At 39.8% G+C, this 23,958-nt stretch overlaps 1 protein-coding gene across 4 annotated transcripts in view; it reads left to right on the top strand.

Annotated features, from left to right (window-relative positions):
• Nucleotides 1–7,262: 7,262 nt before the first annotated feature.
• LOC309693393 (uncharacterized protein) overlaps nucleotides 7,263–23,958 on the top strand; it is a 32,667-nt gene continuing 15,971 nt past the window's right edge. For 3 of the 4 annotated variants that reach the window (XM_082512528.1, XM_082512530.1, XM_082512531.1), the window contains exons 1-4: nucleotides 7,263–7,523; nucleotides 8,367–8,537; nucleotides 15,592–15,813; nucleotides 19,366–19,502. In XM_082512528.1, the coding sequence (XP_082368654.1) occupies nucleotides 8,428–8,537; nucleotides 15,592–15,813; nucleotides 19,366–19,502 (469 nt within the window). In that variant the 5' untranslated portion in view covers nucleotides 7,263–7,523; nucleotides 8,367–8,427. Of the gene's footprint in view, nucleotides 7,524–8,255; nucleotides 8,287–8,366; nucleotides 8,538–15,591; nucleotides 15,814–19,365; nucleotides 19,503–23,958 lie in introns of all 4 variants that reach the window. The other variant, XM_082512529.1, reaches the window with a different exon arrangement.

Here is a 23,958-nt window from a genome sequence, read left to right on the forward strand (position 1 = left end):
GCAGGTTTTAGATCTCACCCAGGGTCAACACACCTGAATCAAATGATTAGTTCATTACCAGGCTTCTGGAGAACTTCAAGACATGTTGAGGAGGTCATTTAGCCATTTAAATCAGCTGTCTTGGATCAAGGACACATCTAAAACCTGCAGGACACCAGCCCTCGAGGCCTGGAGTTCGACACCTGTGCCATACAGTATAAGGTGTCTATAAAGTTGGAATGTCAGAAAATTAATCTCTGCTATACTAACACAAAAATTAATTCTCAAACTCCTAACTACATTCACAAAACACACAGTAGTTTCAGATCATGCACACAACCAGTCACAATAACATATCATACTATAAGGACTGTAGTGTATTTTTGTTTCTATCACTGAGGGAACATTGACTGCACACTAAAAAGCACAGTAGCTCAACTATTTTCAGCATCATGTGTCTCTTAAATTCCTCAAAAATATGATAGGAAAAAAGAAATGGACCTCATTCTGTTTGTACTTAAACATTCGTATAATACACATTGTCCTTCTTCTGTTATTGACATAATAAAATAAAATAAAATGTTAATGTTTATGATTGAAAAATGATTATTTACACTGTTAGTGTAATATATTAGTGTCTTAGCAATTCAGAAAAATGTATACAAAATGTAAAACTTTTACATTACCTTGATCTTCAGAGAGGAAGAAACAATCAGCCCCACAACATCTAGAGAAGTGAAACTGACCTTAAGGCTCACAGCTGAAGCTGCCAGTGATATAAGAGTGAAGGACAGGGGTGTGTCTAAAGGGTTGTCTCTGAGTTTACTTGTAATAGAGTATTTTTACACGGTAATATTGCAACGACTGCTTAAGTAAACGGTCCAAATGTTTTACAAGAGTTGATCAATACGAATACAAAACACATGAAAACCATGGCCTCTTTTTTTACTTAGCTAGTTTTTAATGCTCCATTTATTTCTGAATGAATTTTCAGAAATTTTGAAATTTCTGAATTTTCTTGGCATCTCAGTCCTTCTCTCCTGACTGGTTGCTAGTCTTTCAATGCCATCATATTTGAAAAATTCTATAGTTGCCGCTGCATATTCGCATGTCACGAGCATAAATAATGACATTCAAAGGTATTAGAAGTAGGAAGTTTTGCTTCTGAGGCTATATTGCACAAATAATTCATTATAAGAATCAGCACTGCAATGAGCACATTGTCTTCTTGTGGTGTAAAGGTTTCATCCAATATTTCACGATTAGTACCCTGATGTACATGTGGCATAAAAAAACTGAGATAATAACATTTTCCCTAAAGACGGTCTTTCTGCAGTCCAGGGGTCGGCAACCTTTCTGATGATGAGTGCCAAGTCAATGTGCCATTTGATTGCATTAGCAATAAATTTAATAGCACTCTATATTAGCAGTTACACGCTATATAGAACAACTTTATAGAATTATATTTGTTCACAGATGCTGGCAGCTATCAGCGAATAGTTATCAGCTATTTTTTTTTTTTAAAAAAGAGGCACTTTTTATCCATAACAAGAACTCTATAACAGCAAACAACAGAAAATCCAAATGGTCTCCAAATGGTCTCCTCACAACAATGATAAGAAAAAATAAACTGAACCAATACGGCATGTTTGTTAATACAGAGATACACATGTTAATGTGATCTCTGGTCTCCCACTCAGAGACACACGTCTCCCAGCATTCAGACGGCTACCTGAGGACACTCTCCGTATGAGAAAAAAATCTGTAGAGCCAAATACTGTAAATAATATCCCTGCAATATTCTGAAGACAGTTAACCTTGTCAGGTAATGATGTCCAGCAGGTGAAAATGCAAGCTGCATGAACACGTACAGCTGTGGATTCCAGCTGCGTTCGTAGTTCTGCAAACTTCGACTGCCAGCTAACAATGTCCGTCTCACCGGTAGGTTAAGTGATTTTTAGCCAATTACAAGATGAATCTGGTAGTTGGGGTTGTTAGCTAAGATACTGTCATTAAGAAGCCAATATGGGACAAATAATGTGTCAACTAATGTGTCTATGGGAGGAAATTTGCGATTTGCACCGCTGGCCCGGCCATCTATTTTTTTAAGATAAGATAAGATAACCTTTATTAGTCCCACAAGTGGGAAATTTGTTTTGTATTGCACCTTCTCAGATTAATTCACTGTGTGTTGTGCCCGGGGCTGGACTGGGACAAAAAATCGGCCCAGGCATTTTGACTAGAGACCGGCCCACCAGGTATTATAGGAAAAGCCATAAAGCCTTTGAATGAAAACAAACGCTGTTGTGACAGTGATGTACACTGTCTTGTTGGTATATGTATGATTTCTATACATTTCACATCAAATAAAAACTTTGGTTATAAGATTCAGATAATTATTTATTAAAAATGAGACATTTTAAATGAGAATAAGAAAGAAAAGTATTTCTTTGTGCCCCCCTTTCCCTGTTAATGCCCTACCTGGCCCCCCTGGCAAAACTTTGCTAGACCTGCAGCATCTGTAGAGAAAAGAGTAGGAAACAAGTATAAAATCTAACAATAAATTGGCTCATATTACTCTTTCAGAGTTTTAGACATTATTTAGACAGAGATATAGACATTACCTATTACCTATGTTATAGCCTTAACACAGAACGAAAAAAACTTCCATCAATTTTTAAGTTACAAACCTTTCTTTGCCTAATTAGCTATGAGTGTGTGATGTCTCCAGTTCCAGTTACACTCCATCTTGTCTTTTTTTTTTGGTGCATGTTTGTGCAATCTAAATTCATACGATATAGCCAGGTATTTCACGACATAGAAAGTTGTATGCATCCTTCAATTCATTTATTGAATTGACCAGATATACCAGATAAAGTTAGAAATCTACTATGGAGGTTTATTTGGCTTCTTCAAACTTGTAGCCCGAGACTTCCAGTAAGAAACAAAATGATCAAATGGCTTATTCACAACTAGACAGTTTCTAGTGGGTTGATAAAAGAAATTATAAGTGAAGGCAAACATCTAAAGAGAAATAACTCAAATTGCTGAAAAATTAAATCAAGTCACCCATACATACATACATATTCTAATTTTAATTCTGACATGCAGGCATATAGAAACAGAGAAAACAGGGGAAACAACTGTGACGATAGGCCTGAGTATAAGGTTGTCCACAAGGACTAAAACCTGAAGAATTCTTGTAAAAGCCGAGTAGAAGGTGGACAAGGCACCTCAGAAATTATCTTAGTTGATCTTTACAGTGAAGCTGAAGGGAAAACATAGATAGGCTAAGGCCTGAGAGCAAGACCAGCTGGAAACCAGTTAGATCCAAGTGAAGCTGGCAGACATAAGGTCCTTGGTCTGCGAGTCTATGGCAATGACTGTCTAGATTGATGGAGGTTGACTGTAGATGTCAAACAACTCTAGGGGATAGACTTCATTGGCTGACTCAGGATCAGGATGCACATGGCAGAACAGACTCAGGACAGAATGCCTTAGACTCAGACTTGGTATCAGGAAAGACATCTGATAAAATAATGACAGTCTGTTGCTGCTTCAAAGAAACGCCAGATTACCCAGATTCACTAACAGTTTCAGGATACATGGGGGAACAGAAAGATTGTATGATCATTCAGAAAGAGGAAATTGGTTAGCTGATCCATAGATATTTTCAGGAACTGAAAGGTCATCCACATATTTTGACTCAGAAACAGGAAATCAGTTACCTGACCAAGGGATGGTCTCAGGAACAGAAAGATATTCAGACATAGAAACAGGAAACCAGCTAGCTGACTCAGGAACAAACTCAGGAACAGGAGGTATGACAAACTCAAGGTCAGGGGAACTTGCAACCTATTCAGGTGCATTCCTTCAAGAAGGGAGAAGAGTCAACTGACCAAAGACAGTATTTATGCTGACCATCCATAAAAGGAGCTCTATGGGTTTAATGTGCAGAGTCAGGCAATCGTTTTGGTGATCATTATTAGTAAAGCTGTTATGAAATGTACACTGTTTGTGTTTTTTTATTTATTGATTTATTTTACAAATGTTATATTTTAAACCTTATGCACTGAAATCATGTTTAAATAATGTCAATGCCACTGAGGTTATCTTGCCATCAGTAAAATAAAGCAGACACATCAGTAGTAAATGTCAGGCGTAACAACTATTTGAAATTTGCAGCTTTTTCTTAACTTTTTCTTTGACTGAAAATGTCAGTTTAGTCAAATTTATTTGACTTTACCATCATCTTTCCACAATACGTAAAAAATACTACATATTGAGCTACTGCTGTATTTAGTATAACATGTGCCGATGCTCTGAGACTGACTTCAAATTCAGTGTGAACTAAATATTGATGTTTGGATACAGCTTTTGTAACACAGAAATACCAGAAATTTACAGTCATGTGAAAAATAATGTTTTTTTACATGACTTTGTGCAGTACTGCGAAAAACTAAGTACACCATTGGTGTCTTCATAGGAATTAAGAGGGTAAATAGCTAGGTGCTGCTGATTAATTAACCATCACCAAGTGTGAGCACTTCCATAATCACAGAAGGTTTTGAGGTTTGTTAAATCACGCCTGAATGCATCACACAAACAAATACTTTCAACACCAAACTGCTGCTTCAGGTTCAGCTGTTTGATCAGTGGTTTTTAAATAAAGTTGCCTTAGCTTGGCTTAATATTATCTTACAGTCTTCCCAAGATTAGATGTCCCAGCAAATTCACAGCCCCATGTTTGACGAAAACAGAACACAGGGTTTCAGAACATGTCAAGCAAAGTGGTAGAGGATTGATGATTTTGGTTTCTGTTTGAAGCCACAGAACTTAGGCATCTTGCAGTCACCGAGTCAACCATCAACTCCTCTGTATATCAAAGTATCTTAAAGTCAAATGTCAGGCCATCTATCCAACAGCTAAAGGCTGGCCAAAATAAAATCATGCAAGAGGATGAAGAGCCCAAGCACAACAGTAAAAGAACAAAATGGCTGAATGTGGCAGGGTGTGGTTTGTGGCTCAGCTGTAGGGGAGGGGTGGAGCAGTGGGTTCAGGGTGTGGTTTCAGGCGAGGCAGTTGTTCTCCATCACCTGATCACATCTGCCCTATTTCAGGAGGATACGGGACCTGACGACAGAGCTGAGTGCTGCACAGGAACAAGGCAGCTGGAAAGCTGCACAAGCAAAAGAAAACAACTTTATAAAGTAAATAAAAACATTGACATGATGTAACACTTTGTGCTTCATTTGTACTATGCTGGAAAAAAAAAGAATCAGTGGGTTTTAATGACCCAGTCAAAGTCCAGACTTTAACCTGACTGAAATGCCATGGTGGGACCTGTAGAGAGCTGTGCATAAGTGATAGACTATAAACCTCGATGAACTGAAGCAACATTTGTAAAGGAGAAACGGAAAAGTTTCCTCCACAACAACGTGGGAGACTGTAACATTTGAAACATATGAAAACAAAAACCTTTTAAGGAAAAAAGGAAAAAAAAAACCAACAACTTTATTTTTCACAATTCAGCAGATTCACAAAGAGAGAAAGGGCACAATTACAAAGCACAGCCGAACAGAAGCCCCAAGTTACAAAAACTTCAATTAGTAGGTGTGTATTTTATGTATCACTTGATTTTCCTTCCCTGTCATCTTCTTCTTCTTTTTAAGAAATACTGAAGAATAATTTTGCTTCCCTTTCAGTTTGTACACACAGCAGTGAACGTGTTTTTCTGTTTTTGTGTACCTGCAGTTTGTGTGCTGATTTGACCACATGTTTGACTCCTGTTGCTGCATCAGCAACTTTTATAGAAAAATAAGGAAGAAGCAACTTCAAAATGAACTTTGAGATAACAATGGATTACTGCACACTACTCTCTTATGTTTAATTGCCTCACAGTGGCTTTAAACAATTTCTGAGAAATTAAACCTTTGTAAAAAAAAACAAAACAAAGTGTGCAAGTGATTTTCTCCAATGAGTACAGTAAATAGTACATCTTAGTTTAAAATGCAATAATTAAGCATGCCATTTTGAGCCGGTGCCCCATACACCATAAGGTTAGTAAAGATGGCTCTGGCTGTTTATTATCTTCCCTTGGTTATTCTTCATGGTCCTATAACATTAAATGCTAAAAAGCCCCCAAAATGATAGTACAAAGAAATGAGTGGTTCACTTGGACCACTCTAATAGATTCTCCTACTGAATTAATAATCAGAAATGACCCTGAGGTAACATGGAAAAATGATCATATTTATGCCTCTATTATACAAACTTTAGTTAGGAATGTCAGGCATTTCTAAACAGGAATCTGTGTTCATTTGACTGGTGCGTTGGGTCTCTTAATGATATTAAAAATTGTATAGGCCTGAATTAAGTTTATTTATCTACTATCATTTTCTTTAACAAATTCTGAGTTATTTAAGTATCTCTGCTGTATTGGCACATCCACAAATATAATATGTATGTATGTTTGACTTCTTTTATCATGTAGCCTGATGATTTTGGTAATAAAAATATCGCCTGTGAGCTCTTCCATTCATTCAGAAATGCAGTGTTATGAAGTGTTTAGAGAAAATGTGAGAGAAAAAGTTCTTGTCCTATCTTGCAAAACTGTACAGAGGACTGGAGCAAAGTAAAACAAAGAGCCGTGGGTCATTGTACAATTCAAACCATCATTGTTTTGTCAGACCACTGCTGATTCCACGGACAGCTGTTCCTACTTACATCTAGAACCTAAAAGGAGAGCCGCTGTTAAAAATACTCAAACATGTGCGACAAATGTGTGTCTCATAATTCAGAAGGTCTGCCGTGGTTCATGGATGGATGTTTGACATCCTCACAACGGCGACTATAATCTGCAGTTCTCCCGCTGTCCACTAGATGCCCTCAGTTCCCTGCTCTTTATCCATCCATTCCCTTTCCCTCCCAACCCACCAGTTTTAGTTTCTACCTTTAGCTGTTTGTGACTTTATCTTTACAACATGTATCATAAACTTCTGACTGTTTCTGACCCTCATCACCTGCTTTTTACATTTTTTGTTTGCTGATTCTGCCGCAAGTCCCGTGGAATTTAGACTCATTAAACACTGTTAACAGCACGTGTTACGGAAGCGATTTAAGAATAATATCGTGACAGAGTGTTTGCAAAGCATCAAGATATGACTCCAAGACTATTGTTCATTTACGATTGAACACAGTCAGAACCTAAGGGTTTTATTATAATCCATGTCCTCTTAATAAGTGATATAAACAAGCTTTCATCACTTCCACTTCACCTTGGCAAGCGGAGAAACGCTCGGATAGACCCTAATCAGGATTTATCCTGCTTTTCTCTCAGAAACCAGGCCTTGCTGCGCAGATCAGGCTGGAAACACTTTCCCCCCCTCAATCTTTCATACGAAAAAAACAAAACAAAAAAACGATGAAACAAAAAGACTCACTGGATTATAATAAGCGTTTGGCTTCGTCTTACTGATAATTCTTTCTAGAAGTAAACGGAGTTCAGCTTTAAAGGTGTTTCTCTATTTCAGCCACAGATTCTGGTAAGTTGTTGTTATCAAACTATGACTTTATCACCTTCAGCCTGAATGAAAACTATTAACTTGCATGTTCGCATTTTTGTTTGTGTTCGTATTTTCCGTTAAAATCGGTACTATTTGCTTCACATTCCAGTAAAATACTTGTGATTGTGAGAGTTACGGTTATTTATTAGTTTCACGTCCGCATTCAAGAACAAAAACAAAAGTAAGCTGCAGCTTCAGGTCTGAGGGAAAGAAAAGAGATTTCTTCTACAGGAAGTGTCAGTAGCTCTGATTTTTCTTGTTAATGCTGCAAGTTACGTCAGAGTACTAGATTACAAGTTTACACAAAACCCAGTGAAGTATAATTAATTATAAAAATGTATCAAAGGTGAGTAAAAGTACTTTTATTGTAATAAATTAGTCCCTAGGAGTGATATGTGACATGCTGAGAATTAAAAAGAAGCCTGAATGGAAAACATGTTAGCTGGATCTGGTTCACTCTCTCCAAAGAGTCTCAGCGTGTATTTTAGGAATCATGTCTTAATTAAAGACCCAAGAGAAAAAAATAATGACTCCTTGAACATCAGGCTCAAACATGTTTGATTAACAGTAGTTTAATGTTTGTGTTTTATAATCATACCATGTTTTTAAGAGTAAAATCACATACTTAGAACTCGTAACTATAACTGTAAAGTACTATAAAGTAGTGAAGTACTCCTTCTTTAGTGAATATATTTATTTTTCCTCCCCCAGTTTGCACTAAACCATCCAGCTGTAAACTCAGGTATTCTGGGAACTTTGTCACTGTCAGGTGTTTTTGTTTGTATTTTGTGTCATTGGCCTGACTATTTTTCTCTTTTCCAGATGAAAACAACAAGCTGATTATTCAGTCGGTGAGTTTGAGACAGCTGGTGGGGTGTCAGCCATGGGTCGAAAGCTTGATCTGACAGGACTGACGGACAATGAGGCGGAGCACGTGCTGCAGGTGGTGCAGAGGGACATGAAGCTGCGCAAGACAGAGGAGGAGAGACTCAGGTGAGTTCTGACCTGTAAATGCAGTGGAGCTCCAGGTGTTTTATGTTTAGGAAGTGAACTGTACTGACTTTCCCCCCCATCCTGCTGTTTTTCTATTGCAGCTTGGTTACTCTCACTGCTCATATGAGTGTTTGAAAGTTTTGAACTTCCTTACCTCTGATGAAATCTTATTTCTTTGAGTCTGCTAGTAAATGTGAAACTGCTGAATAATCAGCTTATCACAGCGGTTTATAAAAGTACACTTTTTCTCTTCTTAGTGTTGCAAGAAACATAAACCTAGGATTTATTATTGGAGATATTCTTTTATTTTTGGTTTCAATTTGAGTAGATCTTGGGGTAGACAGAAAGAGGGATTGTGGAAATTAAAATTGTGCAGAGACCACGGAGACGCACTTGTGTGCAGTCCTCCAAAAATTACAAGAATTACAGTCATTTTAATACTTTGCCATTTTCAAAGTCCCAACATTAACTAGACAAACCAACCAAATTTAAACATGAAGTTTATTTTAAATCCTTTGAAATGAATGACTGCTTGATGCCTAGAACTCATGAACATCACAAAATGTTGTTTCCTTCCTTGAGATGCTCTGCTGGGCCTTTACTGCGGCTACCTTTAGATGCCGTTTGTTTGTGGGTTTCTCTGCATCCAGTTTTGTATTTTATTTATTAGTTGAAAAGCCTCCTCTGTTCGATTGAGATCAGGTGACTCACTTGGCCACTGGGAATGGAAACTATATCTCATTTCTTTGCTTTTGCAGTTGCAGCATTTGGCTGAATCTGTGTAGAGAGATCAGCCCTGTACACTTCAGAATTCATATTGCTTCTTCTATCCACAGTCACATCCTCAATAAACACTAATGACCCAGTTCCAACAGTTCCAATGTCATACCATTGCCTCCACTGTGTTTGACAGATATGTTATGTTTCAGATTATAAACTATTTCTACCATGGTGATGAAAATATAAAGTATGGCTATGGAAACAAAATGAAGAACATATAAGTAAGTAAGGCACTGCATAACCAGTATACCTTTAAGGTCTTTCACACCAATTTTCTCAGGCTGCTTTTCTTTAGCACAATTTAATTCGAGGAATTTTTAGACCTTGGTGGAGATTTCCTTTCCCGCCTCTTTGCTCTGAAGTGTGTCCTAAACACAGTAGCCAGGAAGTGAAGCCTTTTTCCGCTGCACTCAGACCAGCTTCCTCCTTCACCCCAACCTCAACATATATAGATACAAAGGCACAATAACGTGGTAAATAGGTGGATTTCATTGCCTGTAGCCTCAGCCTGAGAGTTACACAATAGTGGAAAATGATTTGCCTGTTTAACAAAAAGAGTCCTTGCTGGTCCTGGTGCTTTATTTAGAAAAACACTTACCTCTTACAGCATTACTCCACTGTTTACCAAAATGCTTTCAGTGGACTGAAAACCCATGAGAAGGACCTCACATACAAGATGAACCTAATTGTCAGGATTTCCCTTAGATTTTTATCAGCAAAAGCACCCTTTTATTTGGAAATCTGGCTTGATTAATTAAGTGTTTATGTGTAGTGTTTGATAATGTAACTTCACAGCTAGATTTTTTTAAAGTATATATTCTTAGGAGTATGTCTAGTGTGTGCTTATCAGCCCAGTGTGGTCTATTATAACTTCCCATAAGAACTGTTTATTGTTGTTGCTGTTACCCTCCAGTCTCACTCTGTCCACACACTGAGGACACGAGGTTTCTGCCTGTAGGTCAGACTACGCATATGTTTTGAAAGTATTTCATATTTAATATGAAATGTTTTACTTTATAAGCCACCTACCAGATCAGTTAGCTACATTAGCTACATTCACATAAAAAAAAAAGCAGATGGATTTATTTTTCAGTACCACATACTGAAGATGAAACAGGGTCCACAGAATTATCTATGAAACACCATAAAATATCTTTGCATCTCTTCAGACGCAGTCTTTGAGGACCAGCAAACAGATTTTCAACCCGTGGTCTTTTCTTTAAACTTTTAATCTATGTTGTTTCAGATTATTTTCTGGTTACATTTTGGAGGTTGAGGAAACAGAGACACCAAAATATTACTGTAAGAAAAATATGCTTTAAAGAAGTGTACTTTAGTATATTAGACGGGCAGGTGGTTGTTACGTACCATACTTTAACTGAGTTATAGAAATAGTGAAAAACTAAACTATACGACTAAAATTTATGACCCTCAGCTGCACGTCTGTGGTCTGAAAACACTGTAGAACTACAGTATTGATCCAATTTTGTGTCCATATTCAAAAATCTGTGTATTTGCTTCACTGTACCTGCATTAATGTTTAAAAAGGCCCATCATCACTATCTGAGGCCACTGAAATGACAACAGTTTCTCTGCTTGAATCATATGTGTAACTGAAAGGAGTTTTTCTGTTAAATCCCCACATGACATGACGAAAAAAGTGATTAGTTGGTGAGCTTTTTACATTCCTTAACTTCAACAAGTGTTGCTAAGCAAAGCGCTTACCACCAGCTAATCTTGTAATTGTTTAGCCGGCATGATTACACATTGTTGACATTGTCTGAGTTCTTTAAAGACAGACATGCTTTTGCCCAAAAGTTAAGTTATTTCTTAGGTCAAAACAATAATAAAGTCAATCTATACTGCAGTTTTTAACAGCTGATAAATGTGGCCAAAGATCTCCACAGCTAATCCCCTCTTTAGCAGAAGTACTTGATACAAAAGGTCACGTACTGCTTTCAGTCATCACACGTATGAGTTTAATCTGTCATGTCATTTCGATTGTTCACTTTTCTGCTTCCTCACTCCCAAACTTGTTACGTGAGCTCTCACTTCATGCATCTTGCTTTTCAATTTCTGCACCGACATCCCTGAGATGAAACCCAGGAGTGTTCATGCATCTGAAACAGCAATCAGAGGGCAGAGATGAAGTTAGGAAAGGAATAGAGATGAGCGAAGAACAGGAGAACACATCTGGATGCTGTTGACTTTCTTTGTGACCTCTGCTGCATGTTTTTCTTATGAAAGGAGAAACTTCTGTGTTAAGATGTTCAGGACTGATTTGGATAACTGAAGTGTCACACATGTATTTTGTAACTGATCTGAGATGATGCTATGTGTGATAAAAATACTCTTCTGTTTTTCTCAAGAATGTTCAAGCATAACTACTTCATTAGATAATAATAGAAAAGCAAGAAAGACACAAAAAACACAAATAAATACTCCAGATGAGATTTGTTTTTAAAACAGTGTGCTGGGGATTTCTGAAGCTAAATACAGCATCTACTGATTTCACACTTACTTGGGGCTAATACTTAGTTAGACTCCTTTGTGCCCTCAGAACTGCCTCAATTCTTCATGGCATAGAGAGGCAGAAACATTCCTCAGACATTTTGGTCCATATTGACATGACAGCGTCACAGTTGCTGCAGATTTGTAGGTTGCACATCCATAATGCAAATCTCCCATTCTCAATCCAGCAGAGCATCCCAAAGGTGCTCTACTGGATTGACATCTGGTGACTGTGGAGGCAAACTCACTGTTCAAGAAACTAGTTTGACATGATTTGAGTTTTGTGACATCGTGTGCGGTCATAAAGGGATCGAAAAGGGACGAAAATACGAGCACAGAAAAAAATATTAGAAGCATTCTTGGTTGTAATTAGTGGTTATTTGAGTTACTATTACTATTACTATCAGCTGAAAGCATACTGGACATTCTCCTCTGACCTCTGGCATCAATGAGGGATTTTCACCCACAGAATTGCTGCTCACTGTTTTTCAAACCTTTCTCTGTAAACCCTCAAGAATTTCTGAAATACTCCGACCAGCCAACAACCAGGCCACATTCAAGGACACTTAAATCACCTGTCTTCCTCATTCTGATAATCAGTTTGAACTTCAGTAAGTCATTTGTACATGTCAACATCCTAAATGAACTGAATTGTATCCCAGCTATGATCAGAGACAAGTTAAATGCACATTGCAAAAAAGGTGATTTTGCAAAGCTTTTCTGAGACATGGTTCTCATAACTGAAATGACTGATCAGTAGATGAGAAAATCAGCTATAAATGAGTTTTAATGTTGCCGCATAGATGCTAACATGTAAATAAGCTGCTATTTGTCAGATGTTTTCATGCATCAGCCTAGAAGTTGATGATATATGAGAGATTAGCTGTCCTGGAATTGTGAATAGTGAAAACCTCAGTTCACCAGATACAAAAATCCTAAAACTTAAAACACAGCTGTCCCCTGCTGTTCAGAAGCAGCACAGCAGGCACATTCATTTGGTAAGATACACTGTTTACAGAGAACAACATGACCCATCTTTTTATCTTCTTATGACAAAAGATAACTGATCCCCATTCAAATCTTCAAACACAAGAAAAATAAACTAAGCTCCATTCAGACAAATGCCAGCAGACATTAGTTAGCTTATCACCAAGAAGCAGACTTTATGTGAGGATAACTGCAGCTGACACAGCCTGAGCCTCTTCTTGTTTGTTCTCTTTGAATGACCGAAGCTCAAAAGCTTCTTTCGCTGAGGGTGTGTGAGGATAAAGCTGCAGAGTGCTGCGAAACATTACTGTGCATGTCTTATTAGGTCAAAAAAAAGGTCCACAGCTTTTTTTTATGTTGAGTATCATGGGATGCTTTATGTTTCAGGTATGTTTGTGCATGTTTCTTCACTTTCTTGATGTTATTACCTCACAGTCTCTGTCTGAGTCTGGCTGATGCTGTTCTGTCTGGGAGGTATTTATATCATCCACTGAGCTTTAGTAATGGATGTGGTGCTGTAGTGAGGGGCATCCGAGGGAGACTGTAAAGTGTTTATGGTTTTAAAGTTACAAGTTTCATTTAAATATTTGTGGTTAAAATTTTTAAAGGACTTCTAAGTCATATAACTCTACAGAGCTGAAGTGATTAGCCAACAGAACCAAAGCTTGCTATCATAATTGTTCTTTTAAAAAAAATAAAATTCATCTTTTTCGTCATCGCTGATGTGACCTTTTACTTGTTACTATTGATTAACAGAGAAACTGACACATTTTTCTACACTAAAAATATTCATTTGTTGTCTGAGTTTTTGCTTTGAGCTTTTGTCACATATAACATCATCATCTTTTCTTTTAAAGAAACCCCTAAGTTTCCATAAATCACATTCTGTAAACGTACTTTAATAAACATTGTCACGTGCAGAATGAGGAATTTATTTTGATGCTTTGCATTTTGAATTTCACGTCATCAGAAACTGAAATGAAACCAACCTGCATACCTGCAGAAGCAGTTCCTGCCTCTCTCCTCATCTTGTCAGACTCCATCAGTTTCGAGCTGTAATAATTTATAAATGATTCAGTTATGGCTGATGCTCCTGCTGTCATGATGTGAACATAATGGATTTCTTTCTTGTGCCACCTACACAGTCACACTTTCTATTTGCCTCTCCTGCTTTGCCTTCATTTGTTTGACTAATTTTATATTCCATCATGTTGGAGCTCCTGTCAAATCATCTGCTTCTGTCTGTATTTCTTTGCTGGAAAGCTAATGATAAGATAAATGAATGCTAAATTGCTACACAATTACCCGTGTTTGTTTGCTGTCACATTTACTGAATGTAACAGAAAAAAAAATAGCTGGCAGTTATTCAGCTCCCTGGCAGAAAGCAACCAGTCTAAAACAAATTTATAACAATGTAAATTCAGATAAATGTGATCTAGTAACACCACAAATGAAGAGAGATGTGCATACCAAGTCCAATTAATTTAGATGAGTAAATAAATAAATAAATAAGTAATTAGATTAATGTGTTTCATTTTAATAAAACAAATAATGAATTTGCGTACAGTTTTAATTCTATTACTTTGACCAGTTTGACCAGAACAGATTTGTTCCTCACAAACGCACAGAAACAGAAACACTGTGCCAATGATGTCAAACAGCAACATTAATTTAACTCAACAACAAAAGAAGCAGACTGCTGTCTTTGTATGGCACTGAAACAGATGGTAAAATGGTAAATGGACTGGTCCTTATATAGTGATGCACTCAAAGCACTTAATGTAAGTGCTGTTTGCAGGTTGTAAATGCAGGCTGCTGTAAGTCTGTTAGTGCTTTGTGTTTGCGAAAGGATTATAAATGCAATCAAACGTGTAAAGTCGAGACGGCATGTTAAAAAAAAGTCATATTGAGGCACACAATTACAAAATTACATTACATTAATTAGCATAAATTATTATTGCATTAATCTCCATGGTTTGAGCTCTTCTCACTTCTTTTGCACTTTCATCCAGATTAACCTAAAAAAAGACATCAGGGGTCTCAAATGAACCCCTTTCAGTCCAATGTTACCTGATTTTACATCTCTCTCTTCAAGCCTCAACAAGTTCTCATATATTCATGCCATCATTAACACCATAACTAGTGAAGATACTTGTTCAGTTATTAACATTAGTTAATTATCAGGACAAGCGACTGAATTCATTTGTCTTAGTGAAGATGCACTGAAGACACTGGGCTCTTTGTGTGTGTTTTAACCATGTATTTGTGGTTTAGTCACCACGGCTGTTATTTATTTAATACAGGCTTTCTGGTTAACAAGCAGCTCGATAAACATATGAAGCAGCTCCATAATTCTCACCGTATCTATTTATTTTCTGTTTACAAAATGATGAAACAACCTGACCGAATTTTTGAAACCACTTTAATTTCTGCTCCATTTTCATTAAAGGGATGCAGAGGATCAGTGTGCGTTCATCTGTGCACTCTGTGTCCTCATTCACATAATCATCATATTTGACACAGTAAACCCTGGTCTGGTGCTTTATCCATGTGCAGGAACTTCATATGATCCCTGTGGAATACTATACTTCTTATCTTACTCACTGACACATAAGCATCTTTTTCAAACAGATTTTATACATCTCTCTCTCTCTCTCTCTCTCTCTCCCTCTCTCTCTCTCTCTCACACACACACACACACACACACACACACACACACACACACACACACACACATTCCTAGTTTCACTATCTCTCTCCCCCCTCCTCCCCACAGCGAGCTGAAGCAGGAGCTGGACGAGGAGGGCAGTCGCTGCCTCCTGCTGTCACGGCAGAGTTGCTTCAACCAGCGCTGCTGCATCCGCTGCTGCTCGCCTTTCACCTTCCTGCTCAACCCCAAACGCCAGTGTCACGACTGCCACTACAATGTCTGCAAGGCCTGCCGGGTGTACAACAAACGGGACAAGACCTGGCTCTGCTCCGCCTGCCAGAAGAGCAGGTAAGGTCAGCGGTGGTGCCTGGAAGTGCTGTGGTGTTTATCTCTGTGTGTGTGTGTGTGTGTGTGTGTGTGTGTGTGCGATATACAAGGAGACTAAGTGAGGATGAGAGGCCGAGAGTGACGTCAAAGGTTATTAAGGTCTTACTCCACTGTTGGAGTAAGACCAGAAGAGCAGGTAAGGTCAGCGGTGGTGCCTGGAAGTGCTGTGGTGTTTATCTCTGTGTGTGTGTGTGTGTGTGTGTGTGTGTGTGTGTGTGTGCGATATACAAGGAGACTAAGTGAGGATGAGAGGCCGAGAGTGACGTCAAAGGTTATTAAGGTCTTACTCCACTGTTGGAGTAAGACCAGAAGAGCAGGTAAGGTCAGCGGTGGTGCCTGGAAGTGCTGTGGTGTTTATCTCTGTGTGTGTGTGTGTGTGTGTGTGTGTGTGTGTGTGTGTGTGTGTGTGTGTGTGTGTGTGTGTGTGTGTGTGTGCGATATACAAGGAGACTAAGTGAGGATGAGAGGCCGAGAGTGACGTCAAAGGTTATTAAGGTCTTACTCCACTGTTGGAGAGATGGATTTAGCACTTATTACACATAACATAGACACTAAGATACAGTGCAGGATAAAGTCTCCTTTGGCCCCAACATTTGCACTAATGCAAGATGACAGAGGTAGGGAGATGAGGTAGGGAGATGTGCAGCAACATAAAGTGGATTTTCAAAGACATTTTCCCAAATTTTCCCTTTAGAGGTCTTTTCTCGAACTCAACTTGTTTGTTTAATGTTACAGAAATCCTGAAACGCTCCATTAAGCATGTGAACTTTAAATCCACACGCTCTACTTCACTTTATTTTTGTGTAATTTTATATTTTTTACAGTTTGCTCAGATTGTAAAGCCTAATGGCTAAAATCGAAAGTGTGTCATAATTAAAATTCCCTTTGTTCATGAAACGCTGACATTTCAGGAGTTGACATTTTCTTTTAAAAGGACGAGGCTGAGCTTGTTATATGTTTTTCTCATTGCTGAGGGGTACAAAGCAAAAAACTAGTTTCTATGACAAATTGAATGCTGTCTTGTAAGGCCTGCTGAAAATGCAGCAATCATGAAAAAGGTCGAGACGTGATAATCGTTCAAATGTGTGGAGAACACATTTCTAGACAGGCTCCTAATCAGAAGTGATTGCATGTAGAAGAAAAAAAATGGAGCCACTATTCTCACCTCTAAACATGCAGGTCTGACCCTCAGACTGTTGGTGTTTGAAAGTTACAGACTGTCAGATTTATGGGGTTTTAGTGGGAATGTATTTCTGCAGCCTCTAGTCAAACTCTGAAGTGACCATGTCCGGTCACGTCTGCTGCACAGAGTCCAAATTAAAAGCCTGTGATTTCTGCTAAATGATTACATTATATACTTCACAATGGCACCTTTTTAAAAGCCTTAATATATTCCAGAAACTTCAAAGACACTGTAGATGTAAATTTTAAATGTGTAAAGCAGTTGCTGGTTTAAATGCCACTCTGTATGCAGTGGATCAGGGTTGTGCTGCTGTCTGACCCAGACATTCAAAATCAATTAAGTAGATAATATGAGAATAGAGAGCCATGACATGCACTGGTGTCAGGAATCACTGTGATAAGCTTACCTACCTGCCACCTGCCTCCAGATCATTCAATATAGCATCAGCCGTGGGGTCAACGGGGACTGCAGATATCCAGTCATGCATTAAACGATGTATTTAGGTGCTACGTTAACTTTAGTATTTGTCAGAGAACCTAAAGGTAGAACATCCAAATAGACTTAAAATAAAGAAAAAACTGCAGTGTAATAAAAATGTAATAGTGCTTTGTAGATGTACTTCTTTCTTTCCAGTGAGGCATCGTGGCCAGTAGCTGGTAGTTAAAACCTGGCTGCTTAGTCTGCACCAGGAGGCACCTTACAAAGCCTGTAGAAGTGCAGTAATGATGTGTGACATTTTATGTTTTGCATCTGCTTCCTGTCAAAGCACTCGCTGTGTACACACACTTACAGCCACTCAGAAATCGGAGGGTACCTCATTAAACATAAACGTGTCATTATACAGTTAATTTAAAAGCAGCAGTGATAGGAATTTCAATCTTAAATGTACCTGAAGATAATGCAGCACGTAACTGAGCTAGACTAACAATATCATGCACACATTGGATCATATACTGGGTCTGTTTACAGCCATGTTTCATATGTTACATACAACAATTTTAGTTATAGTATGCAAGGCTATAAACAGACACTTTTCATAGAGTCAGTCACTATTTGTAAATGTTGTAGTTGAGATACATTTTCTGCACACTTACTCAGATTCTGCAGAGTAACATGTTACTTTCACATTAGTCTAATTCATGTGACCTCACTAACTGATAGGTCTACAGAAATCTTCAAATTCTTCACATTGACTTATTTAAGTAAAACACTGCTGAAATACTGTTCACAGCAGCAGTGTTCTGGGTTTGGGTACATAAACGCCCTTCTGTCTGGGGTTTGCATGACCTTACATGATTGTGTGGGTTTTCTCCAGTTAATATGATACAGTAGGTAAAACAAAGAAAACAGCACAGTGTATCTACGAGATGTGTAACATTAACAGGTTTTGTTTTGGACTGTGGGAGGAAGTCGGAGTAAACCCACGCAGACATGGGCAGAACATTCAAACTCCACACAGAAAGATCCCGGCTAGATTTGAACCCAGGACCTTTTTGCTGTGACGGTGCTAATTACTGCACCACCGGACTGCTCCCAACCGTCTTCACATTTAGATTTATTGGTGGTTCAGACTTTTCACAGTTAACCAAACAGTGATTTCATATCTACAGATTGTTTCTTAACTTTACGTCAGCAAGACTCTGCTAAGTTTGTGTGAAGTGTTTCTGTAATGCTGCCTTCTTGCTGCAGATCAGATAGTGTCACTGTGATTTGTTGGCTGTGACTTCTTACCCGTCACAAATGATAACAGCTGCTGTGTTTTTCCAACTCACTTCCAGCTTTAAAAACACTTATTTTTTAGGTAGAGTGTAAGATGAAATCAGTGCGACAATCCTGCTATTTAATCAGCGTTGTCACTGTATTACCCCCCATGACGACCCAACTTCAGTGTAAACCGGCCCGTGTGATTTCATGCTGTCTTGCAAACATCAAAGTGAGACGCTTATGTGTCTCCTGTCTACCTTTTACTAATGATTAAACATCTCCTGCTGAGTCTCTCTCAGCCTCCTGATTTATGAAGTAACTCCAGAGAAGTTTTGGCTATTGATGTGAGAGACATAGTGGAAATGAATCCGCACAGCTGCCAGCAGCTGGTTGTGTTCATCTGTGAGTCAGATGTAGATTGGCACCAGGACTGACTGATGGTTTTGCTTTTTTGTGTTTGACCTGGTTACTGAAATTCTGGTTGAATGTTGCTTGACCAAAACGTGGATAATAACAAATCTGTGGATAATAACAAATGTGAAGAAAACTACATTTCCTTCACATTTGGTAGGGTGATTAGCATAATCTATATTAATCTGTTGTATGTTTGTGTGTTTCTTTCTCAGGTTGTTGAAGACACAGTCACTGGAGTGGTTTTACACTAATGTGAAGAAACGCTTCAAGAGGTTTGGCAGTGCCAAAGTGCTGAAGACTCTTTACAGGAAGCACCTGGCAGAACACAGTGCGCTTTCAGAGCTAACAGGTAAACTACTTCTGCTGCGTTAGATGCTTAAGATTCTCAGTTAGGAAACCGTTCCCAGCTCTTACTTCACTAAAACCTCACATATGATTGGCTCGTTTCATAACAGCTTGCTGTAGGGAGAATCTACTCTGATGAGAAATTAGTGTGCTCGCTCAAAGTTGTCTTGATTTTTGCTGTTTCATATCTCAAAGCAGTGGAGAACATGAACTTGGGAAGAGGGTGAAAGAGGATTAAGCTCTTGGCTTTCATCCCACATTACTCTGGCAAATCACTCAGGCTGTTGCTACACTTCAAGTCTATTAATGTTTGTTTGCTTCTTTCATATCTTCACTCAGCAGGGACTCAGTGCTGCTGTATGTGTGCAGGTTTTATGATCCACTGTTCAAAAGTGTTTACAGACGTAGATGTGAACATGACGGTGCAGTTACAAGCACAGTTTAAGTTAACTCGAATCAGTGGATCACTTTTTAATTTGTTTTCCTCTGTTTTTGGCCTCAGAATTTGTGTAATTTAAAGCTGCAGTGATCAACGTTTTTATATTTATAATCTCTGGTCTTTAATTATTGTTATTAATAGGTGTAATGTGTATTGCCGACAGTAGATGTTCTTTAATTGATGTTAGCGCAGGGCCAGTTATGGTTCTTGTCAGTTTTTTCTTTGTAATGTGTGATCCTGAAGCTTGTGTGAGATTTGTGCAGCAATGAAACATTTCCTCTAAAAACCTTTCAGCACATCTCACTGATTCGACAGCTTTGTGGTGGGCTTGAATTTCTGAGGGATGAAAGTCATGCTAGACAGAATCTTTGCACTGCGTCAGCAAATCATCTGTGAACAGTGCACCTCGCGCTCCCTGATGACTAATATCAGTGTTGGGTCCAGCTGTTTTGAGACGGCAGCTCTTTAGCCCTTTACTTTTTTAGGGATGGACCTGGTTCTAGATTAGAGGAGTTTGTTCTCAGAGGAATTTGATTCGAAAGATTTTCTTTGAAAAGTTCATTATGAACTTCAAACATTGCAATATCTTTTCCTAAAAGTTTTGTTTTTACACGAGATCTTTCAGTTTTAACCTGTTTCTACTTCAGTGACAGTAAGAAAAAAAGGCTTTGAGCTTTTCTTTAATGAAAGCAAAGTCAGTGTAGAAGAAGCTTTTTGTGTCTTCACAGCTAAATGAGAAGCTGTCACACTGAAAATGTTTTGGTTCAGACACAGAGAGCTTTGAATAAATGTGTTCCTAGTGACATATGCTCAGGCATCTAGGTCTAGTCAGTGACAAAGCACCAGAGCATCTGTGAACCACTGGTTCAGAGTATGATCTGATTGAACCGACAAGGGATTTCAGAGAATTATGTGTGTTGTGTGGAGGAGAGGTCACCTGCTGCAGATAATGCAGAGCTCTGACCCTGGTGGGAGGAGGACTGATGTGGGCTGGCGTTAGGCCGTCGCTCCTCTGATGTATAGCTTTTTTTTATTCTCTGCACACGCACTCTTTAGCACTCTGTTTCTTCCGTTTTTGTACTTTAATGACAGACCGGCACTGAAAACTAAACTCTCCATCCAGTTGCAAAATGCGATCGACTCAGCGTGACTCATGATGTTACTTTGCATATGAATAATGCGTATGACATGAATAGCATCAGAACTAGCGGAGCTGACATTTGAGAACTAAATGCTGTGTGATCCTGAACCTTGTGTGAGATTTGTGCAGCAATGAAACATTTCCCCTCAAGACCTTTCAACACAGTCCACTGATTCAACAAAGCCTGGAGACATTCTCCTCTGAACAGAGACACAAAGGAACAAAGTGGCCCTGAGGAGCAGAGGAAGTGAGGCGAACTCATATATATGATTTACTCAAGGCTTTGTATAGTACAGACATACAGGCGTTTTATTATCATCTAAACTAGTGATTACTGTTGTGATTCATCATTTGAGCAACGAGGGGAGAAAACACGCTGGATCTTGTTTACACAAACATCCCCGGCGCATATCGGGTAGAGCCCCGCCCCCACCTCGGCTACTCAGACCACATCTCTGTTATGCTAATTCCAGCATACAGACCACTCGTCAGGCGATCAAAACCGGTTCTGAAGCAGGTGAAAACCTGGCCAGCAGGAGCCATCTCTGCTCTTCAGGACTGTTTTGAGAGCACTGACTGGAACATGTTTAGAGAGGCTGCAACTTACGGCGACTTCACTGACTTGGAGGAGTACACATCATCAGTGTCCAGCTATATCAACAAGTGCACCGATGACGTCACTGTCTCCAAGATCATCATCTCACGACCCAACCAGAAACCGTGGATTACTGCGGAAGTGCGTGCACTTCTAAGGACCCGAGACTCTGCCTTCAAAGAGGGAGATAAGGTGGCGCTTAGAAGAGCGAGGGCTGAACTTTCTCGGGCCATCAGAGAGGCGAAGCGCGCACACGCCCAGAGAATCCGCAACCACTTCAAGGACAGCGGCGACACACGACGCATGTGGCAGGGCTTACAAGCCATCGCTAACTACAGGACGACACCACCTGCCTGTGACAGTGACGGCTCCCTCCCAGATGTGCTTAACAACTTCTATGCTCGGTTCGACAGGCAGAACGACGTGGCGGCGAGGAAGACCACCCCTCCTCCGAACGACCAGGTCCTGTGTCTCACTACAGCTGAGGTGAGGAAAACTCTACGCAGAGTCAATCCACGTAAAGCTGCTGGACCAGACAACATCCCAGGCAGAGTGCTCAGAGAATGTGCTGATCAGCTGGCAAATGTTCTCACCGACATCTTCAACATCTCTCTGAGCAATGCCGTTGTCCCCACGTGCTTCAAGGCCACCACCATCGTCCCCGTGCCCAAGAAGTCTTCTGTGTCCTGTCTCAATGACTACCGCCCTATCGCACTTACACCCACCATCATGAAGAGCTTAGAACGGCTCGTCATGAGACACATCAAGACCCTGCTGCCCCCCTCACTGGACCCAATGCAATTTGCATACCGCCATAACCGCTCAACGGACGACGCCATCTCCACTGCACTCCATCTTGCCCTGACACACTTGGACAAGAAGGACTCACACGTCCGAATGCTGTACATAGATTTCAGCTCAGCATTTAACACGATCATCCCCCAACAACTGATCGGAAAGCTGAGCCTGTTAGGCCTGAACACCTCCCTCTGCAACTGGATCCTGGACTTTCTGACCGGAAGGCCTCAGTCAGTACGGATCGGGAACTGCACCTCCAGCACCACCACACTGAGCACTGGGGCCCCACAAGGCTGTGTGCTCAGTCCTCTGCTGTTCACACTGCTGACTCATGACTGTGTAGCAACACACAGTTCAAATCACATCATTAAATTCGCTGATGACACGACCGTGGTGGGTCTCATTAGCAAGAACGACGAGTCAGCGTACAGAGAGGAAGTGCAGAGACTAACGGACTGGTGTAAGGACAACAACCTGTCTCTGAATGTTGACAAGACAAAAGAGATGGTTGTTGACTTTAGGAGGACACGAGGCGACCACTCACCGCTGAGCATCAACGGCTCCTCTGTGGAGATCGTTGACAGCACCAAATTCCTGGGCGTACACCTGGAGAAGGACCTCGGCTGGTCCCTCAACACCAGCTCCCTGCACAAGAAAGCCCAACAGCGTCTCTTCTTTCTGAGAAGACTGAGAAAGGCCCGGCTTCCACCACCGATCCTGACCACCTTCTATAGAGGAACTATTGAGAGCATCCTGAGCGGCTGCATCACTGTCTGGTTTGGGAGCTGTGCCATATCAGACCGCAAGACCCTACAGCGGATAGTGGGAACAGCAGAGAAGATCATCGGGGTCTCTCTACCCTCTATTGAGGACATCTACACCACACGCTGCATTCGCAAAGCCACCAGCATTGTGGCTGATCGGACACACCCCTCTCACACACTCTTTACACTCCTGCCATCTGGAAAAAGGTACCGAAGCATTCGGGCACGCACATCCAGACTGTGCAACAGCTTTTTTCCACAAGCCATCCGTCTCCTCAGCAAAAAGGGACTGACTGATAAACACGCACACACACACATACACTAACATTATCACTCAGCTTAACTCAAATACCTCAAAACATTGAGACTGGACTGACTAACCAACACAAGCGCAAACACACTGACCTACACCACCAAACCATCGCACACACCAACCTGTAAATGCTCTTTTGCACAATATTATTACTAGATATATTATATATTATTATTTTTTTTGCACTAACTTGTCTTGTAGCACCTTGGTTCCTGGAGGAACGTCGTTTTGCCTCACTGTGTATTTTTAAACTGTATATGGTTGAAGTGACAATAAAGTTGAACTTGAACTTGAACTTGATTTGAGAATTCTGAAACTAGTTTTTTCCACGAACAGTCAAATCCTGATGATAACTATGATTATAAAATAAATACATCTACAAATCTTTACAACTGTTGTTGTAATTTTGG

Source organism: Aulonocara stuartgranti (assembly GCF_965226115.1).
Source record: "Aulonocara stuartgranti genome assembly, chromosome: 18".
NCBI lineage: Eukaryota > Metazoa > Chordata > Actinopteri > Cichliformes > Cichlidae > Aulonocara > Aulonocara stuartgranti.